The sequence below is a fragment of the Podarcis pityusensis genome (genome assembly GCF_964106645.2).
Source record: "Podarcis pityusensis genome assembly, chromosome: 2".
Lineage (NCBI taxonomy): Eukaryota > Metazoa > Chordata > Lepidosauria > Squamata > Lacertidae > Podarcis > Podarcis pityusensis.
Window position 1 is genome coordinate 94,122,313 of NC_138029.1, and position 27,105 is coordinate 94,149,417.

Below are 27,105 nucleotides of genomic sequence, written 5' to 3' on the forward strand. Positions count from 1 at the left end.
ATAGACTGTTTAACAATTGGTGCCTCCAAGTAATTTATTGTTCTAAATCTGTATATTTTATTGCTAATCAGCAAGAATAGTGCACAATAAAAATAAAAAAAATCTAACTGAAGCACCATAGTCAAGATTTGTGTGTTTTGTTTTTATTATAATTTGTTTAAAAACCCCAAAAACTTTTCAAAAGTTGGTATAACTGTGAGCCAGTAGAAAACCTATTGCTTCATTTCAGAATTGAGGTGTCACAATATTTGATGAACAGATTGATAAAGTAGGATTAGATTATGTGAACTTCTTCCCTACTAACCCTACTGAGAGAAGTGGCAGCTAGATAAGGGCATGTAGCTCAGTCACTGAATATTGAACTAAAACTGAACGGAGCTCTACAAGAAGAGATTATTTATCATAGCCAAGCTCTTACTTGCTGTTTATAAAGCCTTGCAATTTATAAAGACTGCTCACAGGACAGGCCTGGGGCAGGGGGGACACCAATTCCTCCATCTCCCTTGCCTTCAGCTTCCAACCGCCCAGAAATTTGTTGCAAAGAGCTGGGGGACTCTTCAGAACAGCATGGAAGGTGGCACAGGGAGCTGCAGGTGTTAAAGGTGAACCAGCAAACAGTGCCCCTCTCACCTTCCACCAGCGGGATCCTCTACTGGACTGAAGGGCATTGTGTGAATGGAATGGGTTGCTTACATTTGCTGAAGAGCAAGTCACAGTGCAAGCCATATTGTTTGAACTGGAAAGTATTCTCTTAGCATGGCTACATTTATAAACAGAGCACACCTAGGCCTTACAGAGTAATCCTATATATGTCTACTTAAAAAATAAGTCCCACTGAGTTTTCTCTGTTAATGAATTATTTAAATAATAGGAGGTTAAATCATTTATTTAAAACAGGTGTATGGGAAGCCCACAAATAAGAGCTCAGACTCCAACCCCTGCCTGACGTGTCTTCTAAAGTAGGAACAAATTCCAAAACATAGCTGTTTTATTCTGTAACAGCAAAGAACAACAAGGAGTCCTGTGGCACTTGAAAAATAACAAATTTGGTGTGCAATGGGCTTTTGTAGCCAGAGTCCATGACTAATTTCTCACCTATTAAAAGCTAGAACCACGATAAATTTGTTGTTTCCTTAGTGTTGACTGAATACACATGTTGAGAGCTATACACATCCCTCGGTTGTGAATGAAACCTAGAAGCAATGAATGAAGCTTCACTAATAAAATGAAGGACCTAGAACATACTACGTATTATTTTTATCAAAGCAAATTGATACTGGGTTGTGGTGGTGGACTGTTCCTCTATTCCTCTCCCCACTGTCTCTAAATAGTAGAGGCAATAAGATCTGGGGTGGATTGTCTGGGAAGCGGAAGCAGCAGTAGCAGATGCTGTGTGTTATGACTCCCTAGTTTCTATAGTTTCTTATTTCCTCCTCTCCCACCAAAGACATTATCTTGCCTGATTCATAATAAATTATAAAGCTTTAAAGTCCTTGCTGGGGGGCAGGGGCACTGAATCAGCTTCAAATGAGAACACACTACTGGCAGTCTCTTATTACAGGAGTACACCGCCCTTCACTGGTTTCCATGATAAATCTCCTCTGGCATTTGCTGGTTTGGAAAGAAGTTGAAGCCAGTAGCTTCACCTCATCTTCAACCTACCTGCCAGAGTTCTCCACCATAACTCTTCTTCCTTCAGTGCCTGAGCTTAAATCTATCCATTTAGCAACTCACCCTGAGCAATATCCCATCTCACCTCCCTGAACTGAAACCAATCATGGACTATACATTACGCTTGCAGCTGTCACATTTCTCAGTGCTTGCATGATGACTTCCCTTCCTCTGCTCTGTGTCTGTCCTGTCCTGTAACCTCTTCGTGACAGGGCTTTGTTAGAGTATTTGTATAGTTCTCGGGAGAGTGGAACACCAGTTATTATACCTGGTAATATAGGGCAATGAAATAGTGGAGATCTAGCCAGATAAAAGAATAAGAATGACTTAGATCCAGCCTGGGGAGCTTTTTTTCGGCCTGAGGAACACATTCCTTTCTAAGCAACCTTACAGGCATATGCCAGCTTGCACATTTATGGGTTCCCTTCATGGAACTATACTTATTTGTTTGGGTGATGAGGTTTATCTAGGATGGTTTGGCCCTTAACTGCAGGCAGGATATTTCCTAACTGCCTGTTTAGGTAAAACCTAAACAGGCACAAGTTTTCCACACTGTATTTAATAACTATAACCTTTCTACCAATACAGTGGTACCTCAGGTTACATACGCTTCAAGTTACAGACTCCGCTAACCCAGAAATAGTGCCTCAGGTTAAGAACTTTGCTTCAGGATGAGAACAGAAACCAGGCTCCAGCAGCGCAGCGGCAGCAGGAGGCCCCATTAGCTAAAGTGGTGCTTCAGGTTAAGAACAGTTTCAGGTTAAGTACGGACCTCCGGAACGAATTAAGTACTTAACCTGAGGTACCACTGTACCTGTTGTTGAATCTTCTGAGTGTAGGACAAGATGAGTAACCATCTTGAATACATGAATCAGATTATATAATCTTAAGAAGAAAGAAAGCTGGCAAACTATGCTCCACTACTACACTACCTAAATGTAATATAGACTCATTAAATCCTATTCACGTATAGTCAAATCACATACAGTGGTGCCTCGGGTTACATTCGCTTCAGGTTACATATGCTTCAGGTTACAGACTCCACTAACCCAGAAATAGTGCTTCAGGTTAAGAACTTTGCTTCAGGATGAGAACAAAAATCGTGCTCCTGTGGCGCGGCAGCAGCAGGAGGCCCCATTAACTAAAGTGGTGCTTCAGGTTAAGAACAGTTTCAGGTTAAGTACGGACCTCCGGAACGAATTAAGTACTTAACCTGAGGTACCACTGTACCTGTTGTTGAATCTTCTGAGCGTAGGACAAATGATGCATGTCCCTTACTATCATGCTGTGACATACTACAGCACTCCAAAATAAGGGGCTTCTACCAAAATAAGGAACTTCCACCAATCCTTGTTTCAAGAAATTTGATTCTTGACGAACCCCAGGTGAACAAATCAGTTCTCAAAAGTGACTTTTTGGGTAAGGAAAACTCACTTTGAATTCACAGGATGACAAGTAAAGAATAGATGAATAATGCATAGACAGTTTTCAGCTATAGAGGTTCATGTGAAGGAAAAGATTCTGTAATGTGCCTTAAAGGAAGCAGCAAAACAAACATAACATATTGCTTTCTTTATGCTCTGTGCTTTGAAGTAGTGCAACAACAACACTTTATCCCTGCTGCAAACTGCCGAAAAGGAAGCAAGGTGTAACACAGTCAAATTCTCACTTCCACATTACTAAATTACCACATTACTACTATTACTTTCTGCTCATCTTTATTCATTGCGGTGTAGCATAAACTTTCCACTCAGTCTGTTTTTCACTCATTGTGACTAGAACAAAACATTATGCTAGATTTAATTGACATGTGTCCACGTTTCTCTCCCTCTCTCTCTCTCTCTCTCTCTCACACACACAGAGAGAGAGGGTGGGGTGGGGTGGGGGGACAAACTGCTTCCTTGAATGCATAATGAGATACCTCAAGATTGTTTCAGGCACTGATAAATTCCAAATCAATAATTCTGGCTCTGATACATTTACAAGGGCAGGGACTATCAGAGCCATTTTAGCGTATTCATTCCATTAATCTGAGCTCCATTTGGAAACACCAGACAAAATTATATGCATGCTTACCCAGAAGTAACTCCCATTATGTTCAACATGATTAATTTCAGGCAAATGTACATAAGATCACAGCAACAAGGTATCAGAACCCCCATCTGGTTCTGAAAAATTGAACTAACCGAAACAGAGGAGAAAATGATTATCCAAGGCAATCACCTCCTCGCTTGCAACTTGCTTCAACCTGAAGTTACCAGCTTGAACCATAAAAACCTTCCAGCTGAAGAGGTAAACTGTGATCTCTTTGTGGATCCTTTGCTTGGGAAAAAATGCTGCTGAGCACCTGCCACTTTTGTCCAGGCCGCTAGCCCTGGCATGAGGAGAAAGAAACTCTGGATAACCAGTAGTGTGTTGGCAGCTGTGAAAACAACAGCTTGACAACAAAAGTAGTTCTTATTCAGAGAGGGGAGGGGTGTGTGTGTGTGTGTGTGTGTGTGTGTGTGAATTTGCATAAAATTAGGACCATCTGAAACAGTAAGAAGACTGTGAAACGGTGTATGTACGTGCAAACCTGAACAGCAGGAAATTCATAAGTTATCTTTCAGGTGGAACTAGCCCAAATAGAGACAAGTGCTTGTTGCTTTTTCAGCACCCACTGAAGACCAAGACACTGAGGTCCACCTCTGAGGGTTTTCTGGCAGTTCTCCCAAAGCAAGAAGTTAAGTTACAGAGAACCAGGCAGAGGGCCTTCTCAGCAGTGGCGCCCTCCCTGTGGAACGTCCTCCCACTGGATATCAAGGAGATAAAGAACTACACAAGTTTTAGAAAACATCTGAAGGCAGCCCTGTATTGGGAAGTTTTTTATGTTTGACATTTTATCAGGTTTTTAAATTTTGCTGGAAGCCGCCCAGAGTGGCTGGGGAAACCCAGCTAGATGGGAAAGGTATTAATAATAAATTTATTATTATTAATAATAAGCCTTTTAAAATATTTTTATCTCAGTCTGTATCAGTACTGGGTTTGAAATTATTTATTATGTATGTTTTCATGATGTTTTCATTGTCAATTGCTTTGGGCTGCTTTATGGGAAGTTATTGCTAAATGAAGTAAATGAAGTTGTGATTCAACTTCAGTTTAGCAGCCCCCCCCCCCCCATCCAGCCTATTATTTCCTCTAGGCAACGGTCCAGCGCCTACATGGCCTCACCTGGTTGAAATGACAAGGAGAAACAGAGCTGCATGTTGTCCGCAAGCTGGTGACACAATATTCTACACAATGCCCAATAACCACTCCCCCAACAGCTTCAAATAAATGTTTAAAAGCTTGGGGGACAAGATGGAACCCCAAAAGACCTCACAACATTATTGCCATAGGACCATACAGCAGACCCCCTCTTTCACCCTCTGAAAACAGATGTGCAGGTAGGAGTGGATCCATGCCTTCATTTCACATAGCCATTCCAAGAGTACATCATGGCCGATGGTATCAAAACTTGTCCAGAGATCCAGGTAAATTGACACAGTCACTGATGAAGGTCACCAGTCAGGGCAACCAAGACTGTTCCAGTGCCAAAACCAGGCCTGAAGCCAGACTGAAATGGGTGTAGATCAGTGTTTCCCAAACTTGGGTCTCCAGCTGTTTTTGGATTACAAAACTCAAACATCACTGAGCTTCCCTCCCCCCCTAAATGAAGCCTAAAAATAGAGTAGGGAACGCACACCCCCCCATATTATTTATGGCACATGGGTTAGCAGTTTCAGAATCAGAACTTATGGCAGGGGGGAAAGCAAATAAAGCAACAAAAACCACTCAGCACTAATGTTGTAGCTCATCATTACCAAGGTCCCTGTGTTTCATATGCATGCTATGCCATCAGATAATTATATATATTTTAAATCAGCTCCACATTATACAGCTCAATGAAAAGATGTACTGCGTCTACCCTGTACGCTTTTCACTGTATGGCCTCTATAATTTTGTAAGAAATCACTTAGACTATACAGATAAGTCCTTAACAGCCTTTTCATTTTCAAGAAAATGAACTTATTAAAAACAAAAGCATTATCATAAAATTATATGACAAGCTATAGCTCAGGGATCCATTTCCTCGGAAATGTCACGTGTGTATATTCACTTTCATTATGAACAAAAAGCAGACATTCAATTTTGCTTGACAGGTTTAGCAAATAGCTCTTTCTGAATAAAACCTGGTGAACCAACAATATTGAAAGTCTGCAAATGTGAGATCCTAGAAGACTTATGAAAAAATAAATAAATAACCTAGATTCTAGTAGACTAAATGACAGTACAGACGTGTTTTTAAGTAATTGGATTTCTTCTCCTCCTCCTTTCTCCCTGACAATCGTACAGACTATGTTTGCATGTCACACTAAACCATGTTTTGAGTGCAACATGCACAAGCTTGTGTACCTTCCACATATAAGCCAGATGGAGTACAGTGGTACCTCAGTTTAAGTACTTAATTCTCCTGCTGCTGCTGCCGTGCCGCCGGAGCATGATTTCTGTTCTCATCCTGAAGCAAAGTTCTTAACCTGAGGTAATATTTATGGGTTAGCGGAGGCTGTAACCTGAAGCATATGTAACCTGAAGCGTATGTAACCCGAGGTACCACTGTACTTGGGATGTTTTAACTTTCCATTTCCTTTAAACGAAGCCTGTGGATTCCTTCAGCTGGGGATAGTGGTTTAGTCTAACTATGTTTAAACATGTTTTGATGTTGCCTTGTTTTCAAACTGTCCACATTCAGTGATAAACTACCTAGAAACTGATAAAAAAATATTTCCCCAGAGCACTAGCCGTTTTGGTCTGTTGCAGCAAAAGCTACGAAGTGTCTTGTGGCACTTTAAAGACTAACAAATTTATTATATCGTAAGCCTTCAAGGACTACAGTGCACTTTATCAGCTGCACGGAATGTTACCCTGAGTATATGTGCAGCTGCTACTCAGGATAATACTTCAAGCATACCATAATAAATTTGTTAGTCTTTCAGATGCCACAAGACTCACTGTTGCTTTGACAGAAACCTTCTAAGGTCTTCCTCCTAGCTACACAGAAGGGATGAGGTAAGCAAGTGAACTTGAGGCTTGCTTCCCCTTTTTCCTACTTGTGCACAGCATGATGCTAACACAGCCATCTCGTCAGCATATTTAGAGCAGATAGGTCTCATAGCTTGGACTAATTTTCACTTTAGAAAATATATGCTTGCACGATATCACTTCCGATTCCTGGTGGGCAGGGCTGGTCAAGGCCATTTTGCTACCATGCCATTAACTAAAAATGCCACCACCTGCCCTCCTTACACCTGAGGAGCCCCAGGGAACAAAAGGAGGAGGGTGGCAGTGTGTGGATTTGCTAGGTAAGTGGGTCTGGAACCTCTTGAATCTCACACTGGGCAAGAATACTTGAATGAATTTTAAGGGATCTGCAACAGGTTGCAGCCCAACATAACTAACTACCTGCCTTCAATGTGCTCCCCTTTCCGACCAAGGTAGAGGAGCTTCCTCACAACCCTCACATTAACATGCCAATGAGGGCTTGCCAAATCATAACCACTTGGGCCTCACAGTTTTGTATGAATGAGTTGGGCAAGCAGCAAGTGGAGGTCCTGTCCTTTCTAGCCTAGCAGCTTTTGAAGGAACTTCAAGGAAGCCTCGCTTGACCTAACAGATGGCTCAGGATGTCTGTCAACATGTGTTTTTCATTTTTCTTCTCTTAAATATACATTGCACCTGCTAACCTATCCTATGCTGGCAATCACTCTGTAGCCAGCTTCACACTCATGTTAAAAAAACACCCCCACACAAAAATAGCCACCAGCAACTTTTCCAGTCCGAGGCAACAGACACAAAAATTCCTGCACAGCCCTACTAAGCAGCAGCCTGTTCAACCTATATTACATAGTGGGCAGGTGGGTGGGTGCTGAGCCCAAGGGCAAAAGAGAGGATTTCGGGGGAAGAGCCAGGCTTTCTATGGCTCCACTCTGCTAATTCTGCAAATGGTGTGCCAGTTTTGCCACAGCCAGGTCACTCTTTCCTATCTTCTGGGGTAAAGTGTCCCCCATGTTTACCGAAAAAGTGTGTGTGTAAGTTGGCAATAGTTTTTTGTTTTTGCTTTGTTTTTTTTACAAAAAATACAAGAGAAAACAGGAAACAAGGAAACTCCCAGAGCGCACAGTTCAGCTGCTCACTGATATAGGAATTAGATACCCTAGGTATATTTTTATTATTTTAATAATGTTTCAGTGGTTCACTGTAACTGCATTTAACATTTTAGAATGTATTAAGCTTGATTTTTGTGTGTTCTGCGTTTGTGAGTCTCCCCCTCTTATATGCCGCATTCCATCTCTCCTTATCTACCCCTGAAAGTGGTACAAATGACAGGATGTTTTAGCACCACAGTGTAAATCAGTTATCCTTGAAGCTATCTGAGACCCAGGAAGAGGATTTTATGATGCTCTTCCCTCACTGAAGGCTAGGTTGCCAGGGTAACACCAGACATCCGATACCTAAAATGGTCTGGGCACATTGGGGCCACTCCAAGGTAACTGTAGGGATGAAGATACCAGTATGGAGCCATGAGTGTTTTACTTCTCATGACTTGTAACCTTTCCTGATGTATGTGAAGATGTTTTATGACTCTTTGTTTGCCGCATTTGAACTACTATATAAGCTTTGGTTTTGAAGTGCCTCAGGGCAGACCTTCTCAACTGGCATGTTGAGTTGTGTGAGCTCCGTCCTATTGCAATAGCTATAATAAATGCTGGGTCCCTAAATCTGCATGCTGGACTTGAAGATAGTTTCCTTGGTTCTGTGGTTTATTCAAAGGGTGCTTGCTCCTCACCTGGGTAACAAATAAGGTGGTGTAGAGGTGAATTCTTACCACATTACCCTGCATCAAATTTCAAAGGAGCAACACTTTGAGGTTTTATCCTGAAATCCCAGATAAAACTCCCAAGACTATTGCTTTTTTTTTGCTATTTTTGACCCTATAGAAAAAAATTTAAGCTCCTGGTCACCTTTTCAATTCACACAAAATCATAATAATCAAGAGAGCCAGACCCATCACTTTCCCAACTGACAGTCACATGTATAGAAGATAAAATAATGTGGTTTTTAAAAAATAAAACAGTAGTTTTCAGAAAAACAACAACACTTCTATTATGTTAAAGCATAATTAAAAAATGAGAGATGTTATCACGGTGATTACAAATATGCTACCTTCTTTTAAAAAGAAGTCAGGTCAGGATTTGCTATGCAAAACCATCTGATCATTTAGAAAGTAGATTTCACATAGACCTTCGTTCATAGTGATTCTGAATGGTCACCACATGCCAAAGCTGTGCCCAAAGCGCTAACTGATGAACTTGGACAGACTTTACACTGGAAAGGACCTATGCTGTTGCAAATTTCCTACTTTTAGAACAAAACAGTTTGCAAAGTAACTGCTCAGGTTGTTGGCAAAGAAACTGGACTATGATGCATAGAGCATTGGTTTGATTTAGCAGATTTTTAAATCTTCATAGGCCTTGCAGAATCTAAATGACTAGATCACAAGGTGCCCCTCAGACATTTTAAAAATCATACAGCATCCACAATAAATCCTTCTTTAGCAAAACTTTTATCTGCCTCAGAAAGTAGATTGAAAGCGGAAGGAAAGAAATGAAGGCCTGGGGCAGGCATGGCCAAACTTGGCCCTCCAGCTGTTTTGGGACTACAATTCCCATCATCCCTGACCACTGGTCCTGTTAGCTAGCAATGATGGGAGTTGTAGTCCCAAAACAGCTAGAGGGCCAAGTTTGGCTATACCTGGCCTAGGGCAACAATAAAGCCATAGTTAGCAAAATGTAGTGATACAAGTACCGGAGTTCTACATTCACACACATTTGAGTCATTTCTTAAGTGCATTCAGTTTGTAACTGAACCACTTCTCACAAGTGGGGGACCTGCCACCTCAATAGAGGGCTCAATTGAACATTAAATGCTTTACATGAAAGAGGAGGAAAGTAGCTTCTTGTCAACTAACCACTCTGAATGAAAAATGTTGCAAAATGGAACAGGTTAAAGTAGCTAGAACCTAGGTATGGAAGGTACTACCAATATTAAAAGAGGAGGTTAAGAAAATCAGTATAGTCTACTTAAATACAAGCCAAGAAGGGCAGCTTTATTCACTACTTTATCATGGGCGTATGAAATTCAATGCCCTTTTGAATTAATGTATAATATTACAGTGGCATTTTAAAATAAGAAATAAAGGAAGGGGGGAAAGTTTTAAAAATGACACTTTACCTGCAAGGCACAACATGAATGATTGCAGTACGAGCAGTTCCCATAGCAACCTCATTTTCAGTTTCTGAGGTCAAAGGAGGCCCAACTCCAATATGTAATGATTAGAATGCTGCTTCGTTTAAGTTTTATACAATCTTTAATCTGTAGGGATACAAAGAGAAATATCATTACTATGAGATTCAGGATTACAGCTCCGTATGTTCTTTGAGATTCTCTGCCTTTCCATATGATCTAAAATAAATTTGCACCCGAAGGAATGCAGAGAAGCTGTTATTTTTAAGTCGGTGAGGCAGGTAAAAATAAATAAATCATACCCTTTAGATATAATACTATATTTTAACGTGTTTGTGTGTGTGTGTGACAGAGAGAGAGAGAGAGAGAGTCTGTGACAGAAAGACTTTAAGTTAAAAGAAAGCCTACAAGTTGTGAGAAAAAAGCTCTTCTGAGTTAGATATTAGATCTTCCCACTCTGTCATCTTCTTTCCGCAGCCTTACACAAGCCGTATTAACCTCACTGCCAGCTCACTAATCTAGTAATTATTATTTAGTTAATTGTACAAAACACCTTGAAGATGGCAGCCCACTAAGTGTTTGTCATCCTCTACTTTATCCCTTGACAACTTTGAACTTGCTCACATCGCAGCAAGTGGAATGGTAATAAGGGCAACCTACGGGTCCCTGTGGAGATGATAAATGCCCTTCTGTATATAAAGTCAGGGTGAGCCATTAGAGGAGAGCAAGACATCCCTTTTTGCTCAGGGAGCTAGGGCACAGTCTCCCCATTGCTCACGGCCATCCAGCAGCACAGATAGCCCGAGATTAATTGCTGCACTGTAACTCAAATCTCCCGCATGACAGTGTGTTGTCTTCCTTGCAGACCTCTGGAGCAGCTGGGGGATGGGGGTCAGCAAGTTGGCAAACCACTTAAACTCTTTTAGCCATTTGACTGGAGGTAATTTATTTTCAGCAAAGCACGACTCCATTCTGCACCCCTCCCCTTATTAAAGCAACTTCTCTGCTATTTGGGCTTCAACGAAAAGGTTCTATCAGACTTGCTTCAGTATTCTTAATCTAAGCTCCGCTCAATCTAATATAAATTCAAACAGCCTCCCTTCACCTTTGTACTTTAAGTAGTTTTAGAGAACTAGTTCCACAATGTTTTGCCTGTGTGTTTGTGTGGCTGTGTGTGTGTGTGTGTGTGTGTGTGTGCGCGCGCGCACACACACACACACACACACACACATATTAAACACACATCTCTTCAAGTATCTATGCCAGGCATTTTTAGATTAAAAATAAATAAAGCCATCTAATCATATGTTCTCATCATTTATTCATCTTTCTGATGTCTGGAAGTTAAGGAGCCTTCAAGTTTACAAGACAAACGGCATGCCTAATAGAAAGTGAAGTGGTATCATTAGAGGTCCCTGCCTGCTTTTGTAAGTTAAAATTGTTCAGTTTCTAATAAAGTCAGGTTCAATGTGCTGAGAAGACTAATAATCCCTATCATCTGATCTGCAGATGTTACTTGAAGGGAGTAATTGGAATATATTCCACAATTCTGACACGTTCGGTGATTAAGCTGACTGCAGATAAGCAGAAAAGTGTTGATCAATGGAAATGAATAGCATTTTAAGGCAAATGATTACAGCAAACATTATTAATTGGACAAGGAGCATGTCAAAGATTCTGCTATGCAATGTTCAGCAGCTCCTGCCTCGTATCTTTAAAGGATAGTTCAAGGATGCACCAGGTTTTAGGGCCATATACATTAATTGTGCCGATGAAATTAAAGCTCCCCTTTTAAGCAAATGTAAGCAACAACCATATGGGGAACATAGGAACCATGTGGGTGGTGAGGGGGAGTTTAACTCTTTCCATCTATGATGGTTCCAATTAACTACCCCTACCCTCAATCTATGTTTATCAGAAAGGAAGCCAATCGTAGCCCAATCTTGGGGTAGAAATTTCATCAGGACTAGGGTGGTGGTGGGGAAATGGCTAAATTGTCTCTCCCAGTCTCCTGTGGTTCCTATGCTGTTCAAGGCTCTGCCAATAAGCAACCATGGCAACTTTGGCATCAGAACAGAACAGAAGGCTGGCAGGCAAGCCAGTAGCACAGGTGGAAGGTAGCCCAGGTGAGCTGTTTTTAGGGGAATGGGAGCATCTTCCGCCTGCTTTAAAAAGGGACTGGGGTGAGCTATAAGGGAAGGGGGTAGCTTGGGGTAAGACAGAGGGGTTTGGGGAAAGCTGTGAGTGGATAGGCAAAGGGGTAGGTGAGGTATAAATGAAGAGCTGTTTGGTCAGGTGTAAAGGGAGAAGGAGCTAGGAGTGGGGGGGAAAGGAGGCCCATCTTCCAGGTCCGCACTGCCATGTGAGATCACTCTTTTTCGAGCTGTGCTTTTTCAGGTGCAGCACCCAAAAACACACATTTGGGGTGCCCTGCCTGAAAAAAGTGCAGCCCGAAATCACCCGTTTTTACCGGGACAGTTGACGGGTATGAATGTCATCAGAACAATATGACAATATTTGAGTCCTGAAATATTGGACTCAAACAGCCTCAAGCTCGCAGTAAAGCCCAGAGTGGATACCATTATCTTGAAAAGTGACATTCCCAACTGTTATCACAGTTTCATAGAGTTAAAACTACATATAATGTTAAATACATCCTGGGGTAGCTCAGTTGGTAGAGCATGAGACTCTTAATCTCAGGGTCATGGGTTTGAGCCCCATGTTGGGGAAAAGCTTCCTGCATTGCAAGGGGCTGCGCTAGATTATGTTTGTGGCCTCTATGGCTGTTACTGTTTTTCTTGTGAAAAACAAACTGTATTTACTGATTTCGAATTTACCTTCAGAGCTGTGTGTTTCTTTTAAACAGTCTCGTTCCTTTAGCAAACAGCATTTTGTGGGGGAGAGGGATTATTGAGACTGTGGTGCAGAAAAACAGGTTGTGTACCATGTGCAGCCCCAATCCTGATCTACCCCGCTCTCGGTTAAAAGCCAAAAGAGACCTAAAAAAAATGCAATTATGCATTTCATGTAACTTGTAATTGGTGCATGTACTTTATTTTTTTGTATTTCAAATACTGCTTCTCCTAAAGCATACTGACTCTCCTTAAAACTGCTACACATGCCAGGAAGGAAAATCTTTACTATACGGTTATCCAAAAGTTGTCCCCTTAACACTTCTGTTTCAGCTATGGGACTTCATTTTCTACTCCAATCTTTGTGCCCCACTTCAAAAACTCATATACAGGAACCCCCAGAACAGTTTGGGGAAGTGGGGATAGAGAAGATGGAAAGCAAATACCATTGTGCAGGTGAACAGGGACAGTTTTGTTGTATACGATCCATAGCTACATTTTCTGTATGTTCAATAATTTCCAAAAAGCCCCAATTTAATACATGCATTCTGCCCTTCTTCTAATTTCTGCAATGTATAAGCACAAAAAAATTGCAGACTCTAAATGGCACCAAACATATAAAGTAAATGTTTGCCTTATTAAAAAGGAAAAAAGGAAAAGAAAATCTGCATAGTTTCAAGTGACCTGAAGAGATGGAGAAAAATGATATATAAATACAATTTGAATCTAATGCTGTTCTCACATTTGTGCTGATGCTTTTCTAACTTTTCTTTTTGGCGATTCCATCCAGCTGTGGCAAATTGTTTTGAAAGGCACCTTTGTTCGTAATTGGATTTTGATAGAAAAAGTTGACTGTAAGAACTCTGAGCATGATAAGGCAAGGAAGAAGCAACATGGGCATTGTTGAAAAAGTGTTTAGGGGCTCTTTTTCAGAGGCTCTCAGCAAATGAAATACACTGCTATGGGTACTCAGAACCTTTGGAAAACAAATTGTTGAACCTATGTGTTGCTTTGATGACTAAAAAGCAATTCCATTTTTCCCATTCAGAAGGAAAACAAATCAGTCTGCCATGAAGATGTTTGCATATAAAGTCCTATTGCTTGTACTGTCAATTTCTCCTGGCATCCCATAAAAAGTATGTTTTATAAAGTAACTCAGAGCCATATCAAAAGAGCGACAAACAAGAATAGGCTTCTTTGGGAATTGCCTCACGTTTGTTTTTCTTCTGCCCACTGGTGTGCTACTGTGTGCCAGTTCTGTTAAATGCCAAAATAAATCACCATTAATGATGTATGTTGTGCATGCCAGGCAACGACTGGCATTTTAATCACCTAAATAAAAGTCAAGCTAAAGATGAGCATAAAAAACAACTCTAAAACCGAGTGTAATGACTGTTTGTCAGAGTAATGTTGCAATACTTTGCACTCTTCCTTCAGAGTAACTCAGTGGAAATTATGTGCAGGATTAGGCGGCATGTCTTCAATCATTAACATGCCAACATGGAACCAAATCCCAACAATATAACTTACTTCCAAGTAAACCTAGGGTGATTAAAGACTGTTGCAGCACAATGAATTCAGTTTCAACTTAAAAATGATTGATTCTGTTTAATCCTATAAAAGTATAACAAGAGTGCATACAGGAGATCACTAAACTGAAATTAGTTGTGCTCGTCCTTAACAACTTTGCTGTTATTGTTATAATACGGAAGCCTCTTGTACCAACGTGCTTAATTCAGCTAACACTCTCTACATGCCCCTGAAGCTTCACTCTAGATTGCACAAAGGAAGAAGCAAACTGTAGTGTACTTGACTCCATTGAAAGGTGGCTACTAATGCTCATGGATTACTAGTGCAATTGTTTTAAGTCTAGCAGTGTTATTTTGTAATAACTGAGCCTCTGAACTATCAAGGATGTTCCATGTACAATGCATTGCAGAAATTCAGACATGACAGCCAGGCCATCACTGCCTAGGAAAGTCTGTAGCTGGTACACCAGCAGCACCCATTGAAAGTGTTTCATGTCACTATGGCCAGTTCAATTTCCAGAGTTACCTGTGCTAAATGCTAATGTACCGTTTTCCACTGTACTGAAAGTTGAGCTCCAACAGACTCTTACTGTCTTTGTAGCTCTGTAAGGGATAAACTACAACCCCACAAATACTTTAGGAGGCGGGAATGTACTTTAAAGATATACTGTGTATGCAGTCTCCACCAGCTCTTCCAACAACTTTTGGATCCTCCTCTCATTGGATTTTATCTATTTGGGGTGGTCATTACAAGAACTTTGTAACTAAGAATTAGTGTCCAGGTTTGCCTTCCCACCCTACCAAGCCCTTTTCATATGCCACCCACTACTGGGCCAATAACGATACGTCCAAATAATAATAATAATTCACCAATAGCTACTTAACATAGACCACTTAATTTTATCCTAGAAGAAATAACTCCAACCTAAATGGTCTTACCAAAGAAGGAACTATTGCCTTTATTCCACACTACTGCTTCCCAAAGTTCTGCTACTGGAATCATAGGGGAACTAGTAGACCCATTTTGCACTGAGTTCCTTGGAAAATGAACTGTATGTCATGCATTTAAATAATTAATTCAACAGGTGTTCTTAGTAAGGAAGTGTACTATTAAAAGCACTAAAATCTTTCTTGCAGAACATGGATCTCCATTTTCAGCTGCTTCTTTTTTGAGCTACACACTTTGAAAGCTTGATACTTGCATAGTTTTCATGAAATATGTACAGTACCCCTAACTTCCCTGCAAAACATGATACACTATATATAGCACCCAGTCCTTGTAAAAGGAATTACCTGACATTAATTTAGTCTTCAAGGAGGCATTTAGTGATATATCCCCAAAGAAACTTATGCAAACGTAGTATTTCAGAAATCACCTTATTTATATTACAAGTGAAAGCAGAGGAAATAAGAAGAGGGAAAGCAGTTACAAGAGGAAGAGTTATAGACGCAAGATAGTGGGATCAACAAATGAACTCAACTCACCACTCATTCTTCCAGAAAACATGCCAGATCATGAAATGTCTCACATCTTCCTTATATGTCATGAGAATGACATATACGTAAAAGCCTTTGATATGATAAGCACCATGCAGAATACTTATATGCAAGCAGCCTACTGTACGAAGTTACTTTGTCAAATGAGGCTATTATGCATAATGTTCACAGTGTGGGATAAATGGAATTTAAATAGCAGAAGCACATATTGAGTTATTGGGTATCTCCTTGTCAGACTAGGACGTGATTTCATTTTGCTGCTACACTGAAGTCACACACAATAACAAAGCGAGAGCCCATCTTAGCCTAGCGATTCATACTTGTCAGGCCTCTTCTCTCTGTGGTGTACAGAAAGTCCCATTTCGCTGCAGCACATCCACCATCAGTTGTCATGAAACTCAATCACAATCTAAACAAAATGAGAGACTTAACATCACAGAAGAGACAGTGGGCTCTGTACATATCTTTGTTATTTTGTCTCTTCCAAGTTCCTCAAAAACAATTCTGAAAATCTGACAGATTCCTCTCCTCTCCAATAAGCCCACCCCCCAGCCTGTAAAAGCTGCTTCAGACTGCCCTCCAACCCTCCAGAGCAGATTTTGAGGGGGTTGCAGGGATGAACAGATGAGGGTTCAGTCCTAGTGCATGAGTGGAAGTCTGTTCTGCTCATTCCTGGGTAGCATTAGATAAACTATACTAGTTCATATGAGAATGCTATTTTATTAAGTAATTCCTGGTCTGCTTAGACATTAATTCCTTGATTAAAAAGCCCTTGCCGCAGTGTTTTGCAAATTACATGGTGGCAACTTAGGTAGCCGATACAGCAGCTGCAGCATTGTTGTTTTTGGGTGAAGACAAAGGCAAAGTAGGTGTTGAGCAGTTCCACCTTCTCTCCTTCTTCTTTCTCAGTAGGTGGAAGTGTGACTAGGCAGGCCCTCAAGCTGCTGTACCTTCTTTTCTAGCAAGGCATCTGCTGCAGGAGTAGTTTTGTATAACATCCTGATCCTATGTCTACTGTGAGACAGCACCCCGGGACTCTCCCTCAAACTTCCTCACTAAACGCCCTCACAAATGCCTCTGTTTACAACCACAATGATAATAGTAATAATTGTATCATTTATCCCCCACCCATCTGGCTGGGTTTCCCCAGCCACTCTGGGCAGCTTCCAGCACATTAACAAATGTAAGTCCTAGTCACAAGTTGCAATCAGCTAAATAGAACTCCTACTGATTGTTAACGCTTCCCCCAATTTTTAGAGGAATAGAAGGCTACTGTAACACACACACACATTTTAATTCTTGTGGTTTACAAAAAACAGAGCAGTATGTATACAACCAGTAAATCAGTAATGCATCAAACCATTAACACAAAAACAATTATCTATAACTGATATAACTTATATTGGTTTAAACTTTACACTGTTAGCTGTTCTGTATTTGTGTATATTCTTTCAACCTAAATGCAGGTTATAAATGAATTAACAATGCTAATAAGTAAGTAAATACATTTACGACCAGCTACTAATCTCATCTCGTTCTTTGCCTGGAGTGGATTTCTAACCTAGAAATACTGTGCTCATAGTTCAAATATTTTTCATTGTTTGGTTAAGAGTTCACATTTCTACAAAGACTGAAAGGCCCATTTCTCTGTAGCTTATATTATCTGATTACTTAACTGCCTTTCTCCTAGCCTACAGATACTATCTTTCAAGGCTGCTTCACACTGTCCATTCTTTAAGTGAACAGCTTTTGCCTTCAACCCCAGACTTTTCAAACATAAGGTTAGGAGCTTAGTTCTTTATTACTCCTGTGATGCCATTAACGTTCCACTTGCCTCACACAAAAAGACATCCACCCTTAATTTTTCAAACTAATAGCATCTAGAAAGCTGTGTATTTTCTCTTACTGAGAAAATAGGCTTCCCAGAGCAATTGGGACTAGAAGTAAATTGTTGGAATTTATCTCCCAGCATCCTTTGGCATATCCATTGTGCACTATTCGGCTGTGGAAGAATTTATGCAGTATCAGCTTTAATTCATTTTGGGCTGGACTGAACACAGTCTGCTAATTTAGCTCATCAAACAAATCTACATCAAAAACATACTATTACTATTACTATGACTACAAAATTGTTCAGTGTTGGGAGTGTTAATCTGACTCAGCGGTTTGTAATTTAAGCAAATGTCAACTATATATACAAATATATATAGTTTAATGAAAAGTCCTGATGTGTGTTGTGGTCATTGAAAATATGTAACAGTAGATTTGAAGAATTTTGCTTTCTTTGATCAGAAAAGAAAAATGATAAGTGGTTTAGTGAATGAAAGAAAATCACGGGAGAAAACAACATACACACATTTATCCAATTTCAAATTACTTAAATTATTTTTCTTTAAAAGCTGTCACTGTTGAAAGCAATGTATTAACTTTTTCCACCAGCCAGAGACTGGAAGATGACATTATTTTACACTTTGTTACTTTTTATTTCTATGGTGAAACTTTAGCATCAAGACCTCTGTGTGTTTGGAATGTTCAATATGCCAGACTAGAAAGCATTTTTAAATTTGCATGGCTACTCATCAGTGCAATTCTCTAGACAGTTTACAAATGGTGTCTGTCTGTTGATAGACAGTATTTAATCTGTGGCTTAACTTCAATGTGACTATACGCAGAAGAGAACACCAGGTTTATCAAAGGTGGTATAGAGACACTTCAGATCTAAGACTGCAGTTATATACACACTCAAAAGCAAGTAAGTGTGATCAAACTCAAACTTATTTCGGAGTAGATATGTAGAGGATTATGCCAATTCACACATGACCTAGTGACTTATTTTCTCCACATACACTTTCCCCCCATTCATGTCCCACGTATGAAACTGCATGGGGGGGGGGGTATCAAGAGTGAAAAGATACTGCTAGTATACAGCTTAATGATATATCCATTTACTGCCCGGATTTCACAGTCATGTTCTTTATGTGATTCCACACGAGGCAGGGTTGGGAAGAGAAAATGAGTAACCATCTTGAATACATGAATCAGATTATATAATCTCAAGAAGAAAGAAAGCTGGCAAACTATGCTCCACTACTACACTACCTAAATGTAATATAGACTCATTAAATCCTACTCACGTATAGTCAAATCACATACAGTGGTGCCTCGGGTTACATATGCTTCAGGTTACATATGCTTCAGGTTACAGACTCCACTAACCCAGAAATAGTGCCTCAGGTTAAGAACTTTGCTTCAGGATGAGAACAAAAATTGTGCTCCTGTGGCGCAGCAGCAGCAGGAGGCCCCATTAGCTAAAGTGGTGCTTCAGGTTAAGAACAGCTTCAGGTTAAGTACAGACCTCCGGAACAAATTAAGTACTTAACCCGAGGTACCACTGTACAGTAGCGTTTCTCACTTAGTTACGTCCTAGCATTCATCCATGTGAGCATCAGTCCTCACACTGGCCTTTTTTCAGCTGCAACACTAAACTATGGTTAGCATTATGGGAGGAAGCCTTGGGCTATAAAGACTCCCCTTCCCTTCTGATAAACTTCCTCAGCTTATCACAGTTAAGTATTATGTTCAAAACAGATCAACGACTAAACCTGTTAGCATCCAAGCTCATTTCCTTTGGGGATTTTATTATTTCTTTCAAGCAGCATCTGGTTGGAAATCAAAGTTTTTATTAACAACAAATGCCATACCGTGAATATTCAGTTTACCCTGTATTTATTTTTTTATCTTCGGCAGATGGTTGTAAAACTATTAGCATTTGTTCTTTTAAAAACATTCTGGAGGGATCAAATAATACAGACAAGTAAATACAAGGAGCAGTCAAGCAATTTTAAGTGGTTGATGAGGATACAAATAATCAGCTTAATTTAAAATTGGGCTTTACTTCAGCCCTGTAAGTGGGTAATGCTCATTTGGTGTATACCAAACCACAAAGCTACTAATCTCGCTACTTTCAAAATGCAAAACAAATGATCTACAGGTGCTGAGCAACAGGTTTTGAAAAAGCAACAGCTCACCTGATGTCAGTGGGAAGCTCCAAAAATTTATCAGAAGTTAGTACAGAGTGGCTTGGCAGCTGTTACTCTTAATTCAGTAGCTTCTGGGAATGCTGAAGCCTCGTTGAGACAACTTCTTTTTTTAGAGGGGAGTCTGCCCTATAGGTCCTCCTACTTCTTTAAACTTACCATTTTATATTTAGGTAAAGGTAAAGGAACCCCTGACAGTTAAGTCCAGTCGAGGGCGACTCTGGGGTTGCGGCACTCATCTCACTTTCAGGCCGAGGGAGCCAACATTTGTCCGCAGACAGCTTCCGGGTCATGTGGCCAGCATGACCAAGCCGCTTCTGGCGAACCACAGCAGCACCAAAGCTGTCAACCTTCCCATTTTTGGCAGGAAATTCCATTATTTCAGCGCCGTTTCCCGCTGCTATCCTGGATTGTTAAATATCCCATAGACTATCTCTGGGAAAGGTGAGGCTGCTGATCCTTTATTTTCAAATCTGAAAGTTGACAGCTATGAGCAGCGCACAGAAACACCGTTCACCTTCCTGCCGGAGTGGTACCTATTTATCTACTTGCACTTTGATGTTTTTTCAAACTGCTAGGTTGGCAGGGCAGGAACCGAACAAGGGGAGCTCACCCCGTCACAGGGATTTATTTTATTTCCTTATGGAATGTATTATTCACTTTATATTCCAGAAAATTCAAAGTGATGTTCAGAAAGTCTTTATATGTAATTTAATGCTTGAAAATAGATAAGAAGCATGGCTGTGACCATCTCTCTGGAAAGGCTTGTCTAGATATGTAATAGGCACAAAGAGACCGATATGATTGGTGCTTGTCTAATTTGTACAGGGTGGAAATTTCTATACAACTGGTATCGCAATGCTAAAGGTCTGGTTTTGACTTGTTATGGAGCAGATGTCCTAGGCACCATTGGAAGAGCTTCCTGTGATGAGCACAGCTGTCAAACAAGTATATAGGGGGTGAGATTATCTTTCAAACAACCTGGTGTTGAATTGTTTCAGGCCCCTTGCTAAAACTTTATATTTGGTCCAGAGAAATATTTGCAGCTACTGTAGGTTGTTCAGTCATAGTTTTATATACTAGGAGTAGTCTATTCCACTTCAACCTACCTTTTTTGCACAAACTGAAACTTCCAGGCTAACCTTAAGGGCATAAAGAGTATTGAACTAATTGAGTTTTGAGGTTAACCTCTGCAAACTTTGATAGGTGTCCATCACCTGGCATCCTGATGACATCAGGTGGTAGACAGATGGGTGGTCCTGCCCACCCATCAAAGCTAGTCCACCAGAAGGGGGCAAAGTAGGGATCTGATTTGATCTAGTCCTTTACCCCCTGTGCACTTTTTTAAGATAACATTTTATTTTTGCTTCTTTTAGAAGAATTACATTGTGTGGAAAAATCCAATCATAATTTCCCATGCAACATCCAGTTAAGTTCTCAGTTTGTTCACAGGAACCCAATTACATTTGTCATTCAGCAAAAAAACAAAAACAAAAAAAAACCAAAAAAAACCCCAGCCATACAATTATATGATACCTACATGTCCATGAACTGATTAATTCTATAGAGGAAATGTTTTCATTCTGTCATTGTCCACTTTCTCAGTAACTTCCCTGAATTGCTGAATATAACTGAAAATAAACTCTGAAATAAAAGCAAAGAAATTGCATTGCATTCAATTTATGTAAGGCATTATTTAGCTTAAAACTGATATAAAAACCCTGCATGTTTACAATATCCTATCAGAAGGCTTGAAAGCATGAATGAAATAGCACATCTTAAGTATGTGGATTTTGTGGCATTATTGATACCAGCCCTCCCACCCTTTTTTATTTCCCAAGGAGTGAATTATAGTTGTATAAACTCAGCCTCACACTAAATGCTGGCTCCTGCTGGAAAGAAAGCAGTAAGACTGCAGAAAGCTCTTTCTCCTAGCCAGAGGCTATCAAGCTGCTAAAGTATTCAGCAGTCAGCTGTGGCATGCAAATGAGAGGAAACACCTGCAAAAGCAACATCAACCCCTGGTAATACCAGAAAGATTCCTACAAGGGGTATCATGTGGGATGATCTGAAGTGCACAAAATAATCTCTCCACTAACCTGTCTGCAGACCCAAAAATGTAATTTTCTCAATCTGAAAGTGTTCATACTTGTCCTCAACACACTACTTTTGACCTACATTGATTCTGGACCCTGTCATCCACAAGAGTTGGTGAGGTTACTTGATATGTGTCTGAAAATTATCCCCTTAATTAGGTTACCCATACCTTTTCCTCCCTGCACATGCCCCATGTGAATGAAGAAAGAAGCAGTAGTTGTGATCTTGCCCACACACAGCACCATTGGACAGGTGTGGATACACATCCCCCACTGCCAGGACCACCTGTGCTTTCTAATAGACACACTGCTGGGTAATGCAGAATCAATCTACAATCAGCTTTTAGTTTGAATTCAAACCAGGTTCTCAAGAAGCACAAAGATATGCAATAAATCTTGATTTTGTGTGCAGACTATGGAGAAAAAAACAAGTACTCCATTGAGTCTAGAATAAAGTGTTGTGTGTACATAGCCCTTATGTGTTCTCTCTCTTTTTTAAAAGAGAAGAGATATACATCCAACAGCAAAGGGCCAATTTTGTATGCAGAAGGCCACAGATTCAATCAAAAGCATCATCAGGTAAGGGATTTCAGATAGTGTGGAAGGGAAATATCTCACTCTGCCCAAGACAATGGGGACCTGCTGACATTGAGATTAGATAGTGCTGGGTTAGATGAACATATGAAGTGACTTGGTATAAGGCATTCATTTATGTTCCTTTGTTCAAGTGGACAGAGCCGCCACCACCACCACCAAAAAAAAACAGGAAATTAATCTTCCATTTCATTTTCTTCCATTGCATGACTTTCACAGATACAAGAGGAGTAAAGGACTAGTCAGCTAGTGTAAAAGAGCACCAGTAGACTTCCAACTAATTCTCACAAAATCAAGAGAATACTCTCAAAATCAAAACTCATCTATAACTCCTAAATACAGAAAAGGAAAAAGGGGCCACATAAAAAGACAAAGACATGATTAGAATAAGGAACAACATTATGAGTATTGTTAAGCACCGAAATATCTCTTAGCTAGATGAATAAGCAATTTTTAAAAGAAATATTAAGCAAACAAGTTGAGGCACCCAACAGCAAATGACCAAGAACCATGATCTATTTAAGGGATGGGTTTGAGGGTTGGGGAGTGGAGAGCTAATCTCATTTGGGAAAAATTTCCTCCCATCCCCAAACAAGTGGATTAGACAAACCTTGGGTATGCAGAAAGCTTCATTCACCATTTTACTCCACTCATTGATGGGAGACCGCTTTCTTAGTCCTTTAAGCACCAGTCCAATGTGACCAATACCCCTGGAGCCATCTTTGAGGGTTAGTGTTTCTCTCCCCTTCCAGGATTACAAATAACTCTCACTGACTTCAGTGGGAGTTACTTGTATCTGCCAGGGGAGAATCATGATGGAGTGTGCAAGGAAGCATTCTGCCCTTAAAAATGTCAAAAATCATTAGGAGTGACTGCGCAGCATGAGCAGGAATCAATATTAGAGAAGACAGGAGTAAGCAAATGAGACAGGAAGTGGAGACTGTTAAAGGGAAACCTAGAAGCAAAATAGAAACCTGTGGGGGAGAGAAAGATATTGGCCCAGGGATAAAAATATACGCAGGGGAAGGAGGAGGAAAATGAAAATAAAGAGAGAAATGAGACACTAACAAGCCTCAGCAGCAAAAGAGGGGGAAGAAAATGGCCTTTGCAAGGGATTAAACAGAAGGAAAACAGATTGGATTATAATTCTGAAGCTATATTGTAGCAATGCGATTAGGATTTTAATTTATTTTTGTATGTTAATATACAAGCACTGTAATATAAAGGTATACCATGTATCATATTTACATGTGAAAACTGGAAGTTACATTAACTATACATTTCATAGGTAATGTACTATACAGTTCCAAATTCAGTCAGTTTAAAGCATTTGCATACTTGGTTTTTGCTTAAGAGAAATTATTCCAGTTCAAGCAGCATTTCACCATCAACTAAAAAAGATTTTTTTCATATGTACATTTCCACTTCATACCTCAGCATTTAAGACCTACTACTTGAATGGGTTTGTCTTCTTTCTACTATAAAGCACTGAACTACAAGGTGGTATGAAAACTCTCTGTTGTTGGTTCCATGATAGCCAAAGCGCACTATTTAGCAAATGCAAGTCATTGCTAGATGCTAGATGTTGCTGCTCTATGAGATATTATATAAAAGTAAACTATTAACTAATGGAGTGTAAGGAGAAGGGGTAATAGTCTCCTTCTGGAGTAGTTCGTCCACCTTTGGTCCCCACCCTGCACTTGGCTGTGGCTCCTAAAAGCTGTCAGCATGAGGCGGCAGCCACACCCTGGGAATGGCTTCAACTGGCTGGCTAATCTTCCCCTGCATGTGGAAAAAAGGCGCCAGCGGATTGAGCAAACAAGATCAATAGTGGGGTCCAATGGTCAAGGAGGAGGTTTCTGCACATGCTGTAGAAGTGAGGAGCAGATGGGGCTTGTCAACCTGGGAAGGTAGCCCATCTAGAAGAAGGAAAACTATGCTCCTAATCCTCTGCTGCCTTGGGGGGGGGGGGGTTGGGAGAAGAAAGACCCTACACAAATCCGGAGCGGAGTCCCTAAGACAGCTGGATGGCACCTTTTGCACCTTCTTCCGGCAACCAAGTTAGTGCCAAACGTATTGTTCTGCTTTCCTTTGGACCACATCAGAGAAGCTGGAGGTGGTCTGGTCGTCTGGGCAGTCGAGGACCTCCATATACACTGCCTAGGCTTGTGCCCCACGGATTTCACTTTGGTGCTGCTAACATAGTGATTTGACTCCATCCCTGGAGGCACACTCCATTGGTTTTCAAGGCAGATGGATGCCAACAATAATGACTTTGGCTCTCCCACCACTGAACCTGATGTGTTTTGACTCTATGTGGTTCCAGCTTTAAGCTCAATCCCTAGAACGTAATCCCCATTTAAATTCCAGGCTTACGGTATCCGGGAAGAAACTACAGGTTTCTAGATGGCTAAACCAGAATGAACATATTACTTGCTGCAAAGCAGCTGTAATACCGCTGGATCACTTCTCTTTATTCTAAAGAAGAAAGACATTAAATAAAGGATATTTATGAGCTACTGAATGGTAAGTATCTTTCCTGCCTGAAGAAAATATTAATGAAGCAGACAAAATTTAAAATTTGTTTCCCAGGACTAGGAATTAGTTCACAGAGCAGAAGTACGGTAGATAGGAGTAACAGGAAGTTTTATCTCCTCCTCCCTCCCCCCCCCCATGTGTCCACATCATCTAGACACACTGGCCCACATTATTTTACTTAGGTATTTTGAGTAGTGGATTATTTAATTTGCAGCAACTGACTTTTAACAGCCCAAGCCTCACATCAACTCAGTCAAAATCATTTTGCAAGTGAATGATCCTTTGCTGGTGACAAATCTTCTGAAAAGAAAACCCCAAACAACCCTCTGGTAACACAAGATGCTCCATTTCCTTAAATTGCTATATAATGTGTTACAAGGCTGAGGGCTACAGGCTTGAAAAATTATGGAGAACATGATATATGTGACTTGAATCATGTATATTCCCCCCTTTTCTATTCTTTGTTTTAGGTATATTTATTATCACTGCAAAAAGGACCAACCAACTTAGCATCCCCTAACATCGATTCCAGCTAAATATCTCCCTGAGAAGCCAACTGTCAAATCATCTCCCACAGCTCAAGAGGCAACGGTTTTCTTCTTTTGTTCCACCCCCCTCTCCCCCACGTTTCTTTTCCACTGGCTAACTTTCAGCCTTCAGTTAGTAGAGTCATATCCAACTCCTTTAGCCTCAAACTATAGTTCCAAAAAGGCAGTGAGAAATCAAGATCAGCTTCAGCTGGACCAATGGAAATCACACGAAACATTATGCTGTCACACAATATACTCCAAATATATTAAAGTAGTAGTACCATGGAGGTGCACACCTTATAGTACCCAGTCTTTCAATTTATGCAATGAACTGTAATTAAATGGCTAAATACACACTCCTACCATGGTTTCCATGTGTGATATAAACATAACAGGTAAAAAGAAACAATTGACATGAAATATTCACCTGTTAAGGAACCCTCAGTTAAGGAGCACCACACCTCAAAACTCACAGGCATTGTACTCAGTTGTAGCCTTCAACATACCAAACTGAATACAAAAGGCTAAGCAAAAAAAAAAGGAATCACCTCCAACTTTCTCATACACCCTGAGATGCAATCTACCAAGTCATGGCTTTCAGTAGAGCCCTGTTTTAGGATATCACTTATTATGAGTCTCTAGTACACAGATATCTTTCTTCTTCACTTGCCGAGTTCCATTGCATCAGAATCTCTGGCTGTTCTAAATGAAGTTACTGACTCAAACTTGTGTGCATGAAAGGGTTAACCTGGTCCCTGAGCTCAAGTTACCAGTGTGAGTATGGCTTAGCAGGTTCTGCTTCCTCCTCCATTCTCAGTCTTTTTCTCCTTCATGCAAGTGAATTGACTCTCTCTAAAATGAGATTTTATAGCCTGCATCTTTGCTAATCCAAATACTGAATGATCTTTTTATAAGGAAACCTAGTACTTTTTTCTCTTTTTAAATCATTTGGAACCTTTTTCATCATCTTTTTCCTACTCCTAATGGATGATCACTTGTTTGCTGTAACTTCTGGAAACTGTGAGTAAAATATTCACTTATTTGTGAAGCTAAGTGTCTGCGATTTATTCTAGCCTAAGCATTTTAATGGAGAATGTTTATTTAAAGGTGGATGAGGACAGATCTAACCCTAACCAAGTTTTAATATGCTTGGTAGCAATCACCATTGCACTTAACTCTCCTACTGGAGAGTAGGAATCTCTCTTCCAAACCTCTCTCCAACAGTAACCTACTCTCAAAAGGGTCAAGCTGCTAGACACCCAAGTTGAAAATGAGGGTGGTTTTCATCTGGCTTTGTTAGTCTGGCAACACTAGGCTTGGGACAGGTTAATGAGCAAACTATATCTGATTGGGGCAGTAGTACACACAGAACTTCAGCCTGTTACATGAACCTTGTGGGTGTGTGGGTGTGAAAGAGTAAGTGTGAGAGAGAGACGGGC

The 27,105-nt window shown here is 40.4% G+C and overlaps 1 protein-coding gene and 1 long non-coding RNA gene across 11 annotated transcripts in view; one reads left to right on the forward strand and one right to left on the reverse strand.

Annotated features, from left to right (window-relative positions):
- The window catches only part of LOC308471560 (contactin-4), a 520,761-nt gene that overhangs the window by 254,021 nt on the left and 239,635 nt on the right, over positions 1-27,105 (reverse strand). For 4 of the 10 annotated variants that reach the window (XM_080995666.1, XM_080995665.1, XM_080995668.1 and 1 more), the window contains one exon: positions 9,982-10,122. The exons of 5 other annotated variants lie outside the window; for them this stretch is intronic. In XM_080995666.1, the coding sequence (XP_080851792.1) occupies positions 9,982-10,036 (55 nt within the window). In that variant the 5' untranslated portion in view covers positions 10,037-10,122. Of the gene's footprint in view, positions 1-9,981; positions 10,123-21,448; positions 21,466-27,105 lie in introns of those variants that run through there. One more of the 10 variants, XM_080995669.1, reaches the window with a different exon arrangement.
- On the forward strand, positions 12,005-26,601 carry LOC308471678. The gene is made up of 6 exons (XR_013983065.1): positions 12,005-12,119; positions 18,472-18,623; positions 20,737-20,867; positions 22,507-22,583; positions 24,969-25,124; positions 25,607-26,601. It is a non-coding gene; the product is annotated as an uncharacterized lncRNA (long non-coding RNA).